This window comes from Myodes glareolus, chromosome 8 (assembly GCF_982192425.1).
Source record: "Myodes glareolus chromosome 8, mMyoGla1.1, whole genome shotgun sequence".
Classification (NCBI taxonomy): domain Eukaryota; kingdom Metazoa; phylum Chordata; class Mammalia; order Rodentia; family Cricetidae; genus Myodes; species Myodes glareolus.
In genome coordinates this window covers 69,056,233-69,068,304 of record NC_142033.1, presented here as the reverse complement: position 1 = coordinate 69,068,304, position 12,072 = coordinate 69,056,233, and the positions used below count along the sequence as shown (strand labels likewise).

General features: G+C 52.5%; 1 protein-coding gene across 2 annotated transcripts in view; it reads left to right on the top strand.

Annotated features, from left to right (window-relative positions):
• Window positions 1-12,072, top strand: part of Ppp2r2c (protein phosphatase 2 regulatory subunit Bgamma) — an 88,907-nt gene that overhangs the window by 46,282 nt on the left and 30,553 nt on the right. For both annotated transcript variants that reach the window (XM_048415127.3, XM_048415128.3), the window contains exon 2: window positions 10,187-10,284. In XM_048415127.3, the coding sequence (XP_048271084.1) occupies window positions 10,187-10,284 (98 nt within the window). The remainder of the gene's footprint in view (window positions 1-10,186; window positions 10,285-12,072) is intronic.

Here is a 12,072-nt window from a genome sequence, read left to right as displayed (position 1 = left end):
TGTCCCTCACTTTATCTCCCCCCCCACCCTGCTATACTCTCTAGCACCTTTAGAGGCAGTCAGTAATCCTGTGTAATCATATATAATCCTGTCACCGGGGCAGGATTGCAGAGGGCTGGGAGCGAGGGTCAGGGGAAAGTAGGTGAAATCTCAGGTGGGAGCCCGAGGAGCCTCTGCACCCTCCTTCTATGCTGGGCAGCCAAGGGGCCTGATCCTGGGAGGGTCCCTGTCCTGGGCTAATCATAGCTGCTCAGGCAAAGACGGTCACAGCCATGCCCAGGGGACACTGTTCTCTGACAGGGGAGTGCCAGTGTTCAGAGAGGATCACTTGCTGTCCCCAATCCACACAGCTGGTTAGGGACAGTGTCTTAGTTAGGGTTTCTGTTGCTGTGATGAAACGCCATGACCAAAAGCAACTCGGGGAGGACAGGGTTCATGTCCCTTACACTTCGTGTTATAGTCCACCACTGAAGGAAGCCAGGCAGGAACGCAAGCCGGGCAGGATCCTGGAGCCAGGAGCTCATGCAAAGGCCCTGGAGGGGTGCTGCTTAGTGGCTTTGCTCCCCATGGCTTACTTGTTCAGCTCGCTTTCTTATAGAACCCAGGAACACCTGCCCAGGGATGGCGCCACCCACCATGGGCTGGACCCTCCGCCATGAGTCACTAATTAAGAAAATGTCCTACAGGGTTGCCTACAGTCCAATCCCACGGAGGCATTTTCTCAGTTGGTTCGGTCCTCTCGGATGACTCTAGCCTGTTTCGAGTTAACATAAAATTAATCAGCACAAGCAGGCAGGGGGTGGGGTGTCTGGCTCTTGTTCATCCACCCTAGCCAAAGTAGCCATGGAGAAGGAATTCACCAGGGGATCCCTGAGGCCCTCGCCCAGCACCCGAGGCTGGCAGACCCACACTACGGAAGCAGTACCTCTACACTAAGCAGCTGAACTCTCTATAACCAGCCAGACCCTGGCCATGGTTGATCCTCATTATCCAGGGCATTGATCATAGCAGGAGAATGGAGTGGGGGTCTGACTGTCCTTCAGGCCCAGTTTCCCGGTTATGGTGTCTGTGGTGTTGGCTGGTCCCTGGGGACTTTGTAATGGTCATGCGATAGCCACAAAGGGCACGGTGCTGCTGTGGTGAGGATCTGAACTCGGAGTGACATTGGCATTCAGGGCTGTCCATGGGCTGGTATGGGTTGATGTTCTGGGTGGGCCTCACCGCTTATTCTGGCTGTGGAAGCCACCTGTGTTGTTTTGCTTTTTAAAAAGCAGTTGTTAAACCACAGTGGTTCGGAACCAGTTTTAAAGGTTGTGGTTGGCATTGCAGGTCATCAACCACAGACGAAGCTTGAGAAGCCCAGTGCTGTGGTCCTGCTCTGTGAAGGTGCAGGGCCATGTTATGGTGAAAGGCTCAGGGGCCTGCCTGCATGGTGGTGTTGAGGGTACTGGTCCTGGAGGTCAGCAGGTTGGGAAGTAGCCACCCGCTCCTGGGTTAGCTCGTATTGTGTAATTCATCTGTGTAAGGCCCTTTGGTGTCTAGGGTGAGGGGCCTCCCCAGAGCCACTATCTCCATTGCTAGCTGTCAGGCCAGGCTGTGTCAGCAGGGGCTGGGTGGGTGTCAGCAGGGAAAGAGGAGGAATTGGGCAGAGGCCAGCATTGTTCCGGGCTGTGTGAATGCTTACAACATGTGAGGACAGCTCCTCGCTTGTCAGGCTCACCTGGCACACTTCTGAATCCTTGTTGTGTAGCATAAGGTCTGGCGCTTAGTAGGTGAGCGATGGATGCTTAGTGGGTGAGCAGTAGAGGCCTGTCTCTTTTAGAGCACCCGGGGCCACCTGGTTATAGGACAGAGCTGACTGTAGGAGGTGATGAGAGGGTGGGGCTGTATCCCAGCTGTATCCCAGAGGCAACGGGAGCCACAGAAGGCTGTAGGAAAGTCAGGATAGGATGCTGCTGGTCACGGCTTGAACCAGAGTTGGAGCAGGAGAGGTAGAAGAGATGGGCTGGTCCTGCCAACTGTGACCTCAGCACTCAGGACTCCACAGCTCAGCGCCTGACCCACCCTGGAGCAGACAGGTCTGGTGGACACAGTGATGGGATGAGACACGATGGTGCCAGCTCGGCATGGTCCCCACTTCCTTCCTGACAGCTGCAGCCCGAGTGGGGACTGCTGGTGTTGGAAGGGCTAAAGCCGACCCCAGCCAACCAGCATCTGCGATCTGGGTGGTCAGTCCAAATTAGTGTCAGTGCCCCTCCCTCTGGCATAGCACAGGGCAGCGTCCTCATCCTCAACCGCCGTTGTCACCACTTTACATACAAACAGTCACTGAGACTCTACCGAAACCATGCCGCAGGGCCAGGTTAGATTCAAACCCAGGTCCCTCGCAGAGCACAGCATCCCACATCATCTCTTTCCAGATGTCTGTTATTCATGTGTCAGTATCATGGTGGCCATGGGGTCGGGTTTATGCTCAGAACAGTGGTGATGCTGCCGGTGCCTGTTTTAGCTTAGGGTTTCTGTCACTGCAATGAAACATCCTTGACCAAAACACAAGTCGGAGAAGAAAGGGTTTATTTGTCTTCCAGTTCCACATTATGGTCTACCAGGACCATGAAACCAAGGAAATCAGGATGGGACTCAAACAGGAGCTGATGCAGAGGCCTTGGAGGGATGTTGCTCACTCCCCTACTCAACATGGCTTGCTCAGCCTGCCTTCTTATAGAACCCAGGACCTCCAGCCCGAGGGTGTTCTCATTCACAATGGACCCCTCCTCCTTAATCACTAATTAAGGAAATGCCTGACTTTATGGGGGCATTTTCTCAGTTAAGGTTCCCTCTTAGATAACTCTAACTTGTGCCAAGCTGACATAAACCTAGCCAGCACAGTGATGATGGTGGGGACATGCTAATTGTACGTAACAATGGCTTCTGGCCAGATGATCCCCCTCCAGTCTCAGCACACAGGAAGAGTTGTCCCTCTGCAGATTCCATGCCCCCCGTCAGACCCTCCAGGTCAGGAGGGACTCTGGGATCTTCTTTGGTAGAGAAGCTGGGTATCCTGGAAACCCTTCCAGGGCTGGAAGTTCAGGAAAGCAGGCAGTGAGCGGAGGGCATTCTCTCCATCCCCTTCACCCTGTTCTGTCCCGAGGCCAGAGGCTGGCCTCAGGCCACCTGGCCATGAGGCTGGAACCAGAGCTGGGTGTCCTCCTGCTTTGAGCACCATCCAGCCTGGCCTCAAGGCACAGCATGGTGACCACATGGTGCTGACCACAGGCAAATCCACAGCTGCCTGTCTGCCTTCCAGACCCATCTGTTGTTGAACCAGTCTGGCCAGCAGACATACCATGGGTGGGGGATGGAGTGGGGGTCAAGTCATCTGGCCTGGGTAGGAGGAACTGACTGTCTGGGTCCCAGCCACCTCCACCCTGTCCTTATGAAGTGGAAGGGGCAGTAGGTTCTTACTTCCAGGGCTCAGCATCTGCAGCCCTGATCAAGGTTTGGTGGCTTTCAGATGCTCACACCCCTGAGGGATAAGGAATATGTCTTAAAACCGTCACAATGGCAGTGGAGCATTGCAGTCTCAAAGGCAGCTGGGCACGAATGAGTACAGTGTGCTCAGACCTCACAGACCGCACGCACCACGAGATGCTATTTATGTAGAACGGCGGTAGTCAGATCCCACGGGGGACAGAAGTAGATGTGTGGCTCCTGAGCTGGACTAGGATGCTGCTGGGAGATGGGAGTGTGAGTCAGACGGCACTGCTGGCTTCCCAGTGTGTGGAATCCACAGAGGGAGAGGCACACTTCAGAAAGGGGGGCTTTGAATTAGCCAAGAACATGCTGACCTCAGAACAAGATTACTATGCTTACAGGATCCCACCATGAAGGAGGTGGGGAAGAGTCCAGGCTGGGGCAGTGGGGAAGGAAGATAGGCAACATCCTACCTGCAGGGACTTTGCCTGCTCTGGCCATTCTAACAGGTGGATACAGATGTCCGTTTCTGCCCCGCGCTTCCGTCTCGCCAGCAAGAACCACGCGGTACACATAGGATACTTCTGCAGTAAAGCTTTAATGCCCCTTGGGAGAGCGGGCATCAGCCAACGTGGCGGAGACCCAGATAAGATGGAACCCATCCCTTATAAAGGAAACAGACCCTGCTTCGGACGTGTCATTCTTGGATTGGTCAATTGTCCATAATCCCAGGTGAATGCCTCGGGAGTAGGCGGGGACTCAGTGGGAAATTACCGAGCACATGTGCGTTCACCTGGTGGTGAAGCCGGATGTCAGCGCCATCTTGATAATGGAGAATGTGGCTGCGGCCTTCTACACATTTCTGTCACAGATTCCTTCCCTTGTGTTTTACCAGTTCCCCACTGTCCAACAGACACTTGCCCAGGAGTCACAGCTGCGGCCAGCATCCAGTTGTGAACCGAGGTTTCCATGTTGTAGGGCCTCCTTTGCTTCCCTGTTTTGGCTTTTTTTAAAAAATTGTTTTGTTTTTGTTAGAGTTGGGGTCTTTCTCCATAGCCGTGGCTGTCCTGGAGCTCACCACGTAGATCAGACTGGCCTTGAACTTGCAGAGATCTGCCTGCCGCTGCCTCCCAAGTGCTGGGATTAAAGGCGTGCCTACCGTACTCGGGCCCCAGATGTCTGAATTGTTTGTAAACCTTAGGCACATGGTGGCCAGGTGAGAATGACAGTTCCTCTTTTTATCCCTGCGTGGTCTAAGCTGAGATGGGTGAGACACAGCTCGGGAGTAACGGAGCTCAGGCTGGGCTGCCACACCTTGATGAACCTCAGTGGGCATCTCAGGTCCACACAGCATGATGTGGAAGACCAGCCTGGGCACAGATGTGGATTCCTATGTTTTCCAGAGTGCTTGGCTGCATAACCTCCCCACAGCCTGAATGTGCTGAATTCTAGGGCCAGCATCTCCAACTGTACAGCTTAAAACAAATGACACATTTCTGAGCACTAAAAGCCAGAAGGCTGAAGTCCAGGTATCCACAAGGTGGCGCTGGTGCTCCCCCTATAGGCCCCAGGCTAGACTCCACCTGGCCCCTTCCTAACTCCGTTGTTGTTGGTAGTCTTTAGCTTGTAGACTAGGGTCTGCTTGCTGCTTCTCATCATGGGGTCCCTTCACCATGTCCGTGTGCCTCTGTGTCCTACTCCATCTTCATGTTAGGTCTTTGTGCTTAGAGCTAGCTGGTCTTCCTAGAGTTTGACATCTCTATCTTGACCATCTACAAAGACTCCCCTTCAGAGCAGTCTGCTCCCTGCAGGGCCCAAGTTCAAGCCTTTGTCATATCTTTTTAGGGGCTGAAATCCAACCCATACCATTATCTTTGCTCATCTTTGCCTGTGGTGTGCAACAATCTGTCATTGCATGGCAGATTGCATTGCGTGAGAGATAACACCTCTCACTTCTCAGGCGTTCTCAGGTAGCCTGGGCTGTCTCAGGGTGCTGACCAGTGGTCCCTTTTTCACTGTCCCTGTTGCTTGCTTCTGCGTGACCGCCAACTCTGCAGGATAGTCGAGGGCTAGTGGCATTTCATATGCCTGTAGCTGCCCACACTGCATAGGTGCCCCCCACTCGGAGGCTAAGCCTTGAGCTTTTTATTGTGGCTGATCCAAAGGTTTCCTAGTGTGTGGTTCCCCTCCAGTGACCACAGATAGTTTGGTTTTGTTATTTGGTCATGGGTTTAGACCCTGCAGTTGTCTCCTTGAAAGCCCAGCTCTATTAAGGGTTCCTGGGCTAGATCAGCACTACCTGGAGACAAATGGCTCCCAGGAGAAGTGGATGGGATCGACTGCGGGTCCTGCTGCTTTTCATGGTCAGGACTGGAGGTAATGCGGACACAAACTGCCAGGGGGTATGAGCTTCGGCCTTCTAAGGGGCACACATTGATCTTGAACCCACATCTAGAGAAGAGACCATTTCATTGATAATGGAGTATGGTGGGCATGCATTTCCTGAAGGAGGTGGTACTAGAGCAGGAGATGTCTCACTTTTACTAGGAGAAAAGGTGACCTTTCTCTGCAGAGGTGCTTCCCAATGACTGTGCTTGGCTGGCATTGGTAGACGGTGACTCTTGGAACTCTGAGGTAGCTTTGCCTCAGGCAAACCTTTGGGACCTGTGCTTTAAGACAGTAGGTGTGGCCCCCGTCCCTGCAGTCCTTGTTTGGAGAGCTTAGCAGGGCCCTTGTCTGGGTAAGAAGGTCGATCCTGGGAGGTCGATACCTGTTCTGCACTGGTATTCAGAACCGAACCATAGGACTGGAGGGGTTGGGCTGTAGGCCTACACTTCTAAGCACTACTGGGCTTTCTAGGAGCCAGAGGCAATGATGGCAGAAGGCTGTGGCTCTCTAAGAGGCAGATTCTTTTTCAGTCCATTATTCCTCAGAACCCTAGTTGGTACTCCTTCCTTGGTCTCCCCTCTGCAGTTGCCTCACTATCTTCTGTACCAAGAAAGACCATACATCACAGCCTAGTCACAGATGAGGAGCCAGGGATACCCACCCTAGGCCACATAGCTGACTGTGTGAGCCAGGATGCTAGCCCAGACTTTCTGACTGGTCCATGGCGAGCTCCCACGGCTTTGCCTGTGGAAAGAGCACTGTTTTCCTGTCACCAACTGTAAGTCACACTAATCTCTCCCCGGGGTGGGGTGGGGGATGCTTTTGAGGGCTCCAAGGAAGCAGTGGACATGAAAATGACATACAAATTGTAAATTGCTCACAGACATTAGTGTCTGTTACTGTGGTAACCGTCCAGCCTCGGTGGACCTCAATTGCTCTGGATAGTGAGGTTATGTCAGCATTTTAATTTAATTGCATTATTTTCCCATCATAAAAATAACGAGTGTTATGTATATACCCAAACTCATCAAGTTGTCTACATTAACTATGCCGGTTTTGATGTACTGATTACATCCTAATAAAGTTATTAAAATAATGTAGCTGCATTACAGAACATCTACAAAATCAGGAAGGGAAATTTATTTTGTTACATCCATCCTACATAAAGCTTTGTTGAAATTCCAACCCCCACTTCAGCTTGTTTGCTTATTTAAAACAACGCTGTGATCACTGGTCTATATAATTAAGACATTTTATATACAATTTTATATTCTGCTCTTTCCCCCTTAGGGAGTTTTAATGTGAAGTAGCAAGAGCCACTGCTTCATCTGGGAGCCCAGTACTGCAGGGTTGAGGTCATCCCAGAGTATCCCTGAGCCAGGGCAGGTGCTGTATGGAGGGATGGGGTCAGTGGGCAGGACAACTTAGTGTGTGTAGCAGGCACTTGCCTGGTCCCTTTATTTAAATGTAAAGGGGGTATATTCCACTAACATTCTGTGTCTATGCCCTAATTGGTTGCTACCATGGCTGACATTTATCTCAGAGGCCCAGTGTGCATCAGGAGCTCCCTCTGGAGGGCACACATTACAGCTGGGGGTACAGTTCAACGATGGCTATAAAAACCTAGGTCCTATCCCGGCACCCTCAAAGAAAAGGTTTTGATAAACAAAAGGTTCGTATTAAGTAGATACACACACTATACCAGACACAGGCACCACTGAGGTTTTGAAGTAGATCTCAGAGCTCAGCTGTCATAGAGCCAGGCACCAGACACAGCAAGGAACACTGCATACCGCCTGGGCCAGGAGAAGAGCGCACAGGGTGGGAGGTTCAACAAGGTGGGCACGGTGACTCACTGGAGCAGGCTGCCCATGTGCAAGATGAGAAGAAAGTCTCTAGATTGTGCTGTACTGATGCCAAGGGAGGACACCCAGGCCCAGTGTCCAGACTGGGCAGTGACGTCAGCTGGGATGAGGAGGCTCCTGGGCAGACATGGAATGATGGCGAGGTAGAACAGGATAAGGCTTAGAGGGTGTCTATCACTGGCAAACAGTTTGTCATACATCTGCAGAGAGCTGAGTTTGGACTTGTATATGGCCTGCTCCAGGCTGGGCTTGGCCAGCAGCTTTGTTGCACCTGCTCCTGTGGGAACTGGCCGACTGGCCTGGGCAGGTCCCTCTGCTGGCAAAAGCAGAGGCAGCAGGCTAGAGCTGAGTGTGTAAGGCCTTCTTGGCCCTGCTGCAGCTCGCTAGCTAGCTATTGTCTCATAGGCCCACGCAAATCCCAGGGCCCAACCCAGAGGCCAGGGCAGGTGGGGTTTACCGTCCAGGTGGGAGGCATGCGAGTTCTGTAGAGGGGAGCAGACACAGGGGACGTGAAGGTCTGGGGTCCTGACGTGCACAATTGCAGATGGCTCTGAATGTAGGGTACAAGGCTGCTAGGAGCCTTGGGCAGGGAAGTGACACATCAGAGTGTCAGTCATGGTGTTGCTGGGCCCTGCCTGTTGTTTCCCTGCAGCCGGTGGGGCACAGTGAGGTAGGTGAAAATTTAGGAGCCAAGGCCCCCTTTGAAGAACAGGTGTGATTGCCATTTTCTTTGGGTCACCAACCAGCTCCCAAATAAGGACACAGAGACTTATTAATTATGAGTGTTCGGTCTTAGCTTAGGCTTGTCCCACAAGCTCTTTTAACTTAATTTAACCTGTTTCTACTCATCTATGTCTTGCCTTGGTGCTTTTTACCTTTGTTTCATTCTGTCCTATCTGCCTGGTCCCCGGCATCTCCCGGCATTTTCTTTATCCCCACCCCCTAGCCTAAATTCTTCCTCCTCCTTACTCTCCCTGTCCAGAAGTCCTGCCTGTACCTCCTCACTTGCTATTGGCTGTTTAGCTTTTTATTAGACCAATCAGGTGTCTTAGGAACACAAGGTAAAACAGCAAAACATCTTTACATAGTTAAACGAATATTCCACTACATAAATAAATGCAGCCCAACTTTGCACAATTAAACAAATATTCTGCAACAGACAGGGAATAGCACTGATATGGGTGTCATGGAAGCTAAGCTGAGACCTGGCTGTGGGATAGGAAGGGGCTGTTTGCTTCTGCTAATAGCCAGAGAAGAAAACCAGGTTTGGGAACTGCTGCGGATGGAGCATGAGGAACGATACCAAGATTCGAGGGTGTAGGCATCTCCCTGGTGGGTATCTGAAGAGGAGAATAGTCAGGGAGGCCTGCTGGTGCCCCACTGGGGTCCCTGGAGAGCTGTCACAGATGGTCCTGTTACCAAGTTGGGGCCAGAGATTTTGGCATTGAGAGAGCCCAGGCCAGGAATGTGAAGAATGACCAGGCGCCCATTCACAGGAGTAGGCTCTGCCTTGCTCTGCCAACAGTTGCTGCTTGGGCATATGGGTCAATGTTCTAGAACTTTCTGTGCTTCAAAGTATATAGGAAACACTTTTTAAAAAAAAAAACAGAGATACTTCCATCTTTTCAATATTAGGAGTATGTTTAAATTAAAATCAAAGATCATTTTGGGGTTCCAGTAAAGCCTGGTGGTAGGGCAGTCTTGGGTTTGGGGCTGGTGAACTCTGGAGCTTTTTCTAGAATGAAGAACTTTCCTTCTGCCAGGCCAGGGGCTAGCCTTCCCAAGCATGGCCTGCCACAGGTGTTAGGAGTGAACATGAGGCCTGGTTCAAGAAAGGAAGGCAAAGCAAACCCAGGTGGCTTTCAATGTCACCTTCTGTCCCCAGTTTGTAGGCAGTTTGCTAGCCATGGTGGCCCCCAACTTTGTACCCACTCCTTCTCTGTCCCAGTGCAATGGCTTTGACTTTAGGCCTAGATCTTAGTTTCCTCAAAGGTGCTATTAGAGACACAAGCAAGCCACCATGCCTTGTCCCCTGGTTTCCCTTGTCTGCCTTCCAAGGCTGAACAAGCCTGACTAGTGGAAGGCCCTAATGGCATCCAGGGCTGTGGAGTGGGGCCTCCATGCTCCAATAGTCAACAGGCCCCAGGCCCTCAGCAAGGCCCCACACTATCCCCAGTCCTGTCCCCTGGGCCTGGAGCCTAGTCTAAGTGTCAAATTTGTACTAGGGACCTGCTGAGCACAGGAGGAAGCCTGCCTGACACTGTGTGAGGGACAGGGTATAGGGAAGAGTCACACAGTCCTGCAGGAGGGTGGGGAACCTCAGCATGCTCTGTTCGCCTGGGCTCCTGCCTGCTCCATGGGAACCCAGGGTTGTGGGGTCTGCAGAGCAGAGCCCTGCCCTGACGCCACTGTCTGGTGATGCGGTAGTCTGAAAATGCTTTCTGTGTTGCTTCCTCAAGCTGACATCATCTCCACTGTCGAGTTCAACCACACTGGGGAACTGCTGGCCACAGGTGACAAGGGTGGCCGCGTGGTTATCTTCCAGCGGGAACCAGAGGTATGTGTGTGGAGGGGTCACGAGGGATATCGGAAGAGGATAGGCAGATGGCTAGAATGCGGGGTGAGGGTGGGGTCAGGCAGGTGTAGGGGTGGCAGGGTGCAGACCATTTTCTGAGCAGGATTTCTGGCCCACCTTGCCCAGTGTTCCATCCAGTCCCTCACTGGCTCCTCTCTATCACGAGGTCCCTGGGGATGCAGGGAAAGGGGTGGACCTGGCAGTTGGACTGGGTCAGCTCCTAGAGCTACACTCTGAGCCTCTCCCCACCTAACAGGAGTTTGTTGACTGTTCACTGACAAGGCTGCAGTTCCAGGCAAACCCCAGGAGAAACTTCCCTGCCCATATTAGGAGTGGGGGACCGCCACCCCCACCCCATCCAGCTCTTTGCTGACCCTGGCAGGTTTCGCGCAGGCCTCCACCCTTCAAGCATGTCTCCATCTGCCTCTGTCCTCCCCGGTTTCTATGCAGTAGCATTCCGAATATGCCAAGAACAACCTGAGACCATCCCCCCAGGAGGTCATTTCTGAAACATCGCCCATTCACCGAGGACATACTTCATGCAGACACTGGGCTGAGCGGTCCATTTCCATATGGTTTCTGCCTTGGCTCCTTCTGGCTGGTCCCCGAGGTTACAGACGCACACCCATTTACAGACAGGCCAATCAGCAGCCAGCCCCACGGAAAGCTGCCAGGCTCTTGCTGCCTCCTCATGTACCACCCCAGCCAGGGGCCTCTCTCACCACTCACGGAATGTGTTGGGGATGAAAAACCAGGGAGGGGAGAAGGGAGAGGCTCAAGGGAGGCAGGGCTAGAGCGAGGAGCTGAAGCCATCTTCGCCCCCTTGAGCGCGGTCCCCATGCTTCATAGCGCATGCAACCCTGCGTTGCCACCCCACCAGGCAGAGAGCTGCTGTCACCCTTCCTCTGACAGCTCAAGAAGCACAGCACAGAGGGCTTAAAATAGCTCAGCAAGGGCAGGCCAGGGACGGCCTGATGCGCACAGGTGTCGCAAGGCAGACCATCCCACCAGGGCACATCAGCGTCAGCCGTGCAGCCATCGTGCTGCAAGGAGAAATGAGCTCAGAGGTTCTGGCTTTTCTCCTTCCGTTTGTCTCCTCCCGCTGGTCCTGCTGACATTTTCGCAACTCGTGCTCGTGGGAAGAGGAGGCAAAAGACGTGGAAGGATTTTCAAACAGATCCTAACACAAGACAGAGATGGGGACCTAAAAATAGACACTTTCAAAATGAACAGAAAAACCTGTCGTCAGGCTTGGCCATTTTCACTTGTTCCCAGCTGTGATTTCATGTTGTCATAGAAACTTGACTTGTCTGCTGGAAAAGTGATCCCCGGTGTTTATGGCAGGTCTAACACTCAGCATTTGGGGTTCTCCAGTGAGAGGAGATTCATAGCAGGAACTCTGCAGCCCAAAATGGGGCTCCATGGGTAGCAGGCTTAGGGCCAGACAGATGAGGGTAGGTAGACTGGCAACTGGTCTCATCAGGGTGAATGGTGGCCATGTCAGGGATACATGGGGTGAACCCTAGCCTCACAAGCATGAAGACCTAAGTTTGATCCCCAGAACTGACATAAAAAAATACATGTGTTTGTGATTCCAGTTTGAGGGAGACAGAGACAGGCAGACCGCCAGGGCTTGCTAGTCTAATTGGTGAGGTCTAGGATAATGAGAAACCCTGCCTCAAAGAGGGTGGCCAGTGTTTCATGGATGATATCTAAGGTTGTCCCTTGTCTCTGTACGTGTGCTCACACACATGCATGCACACCTACGTC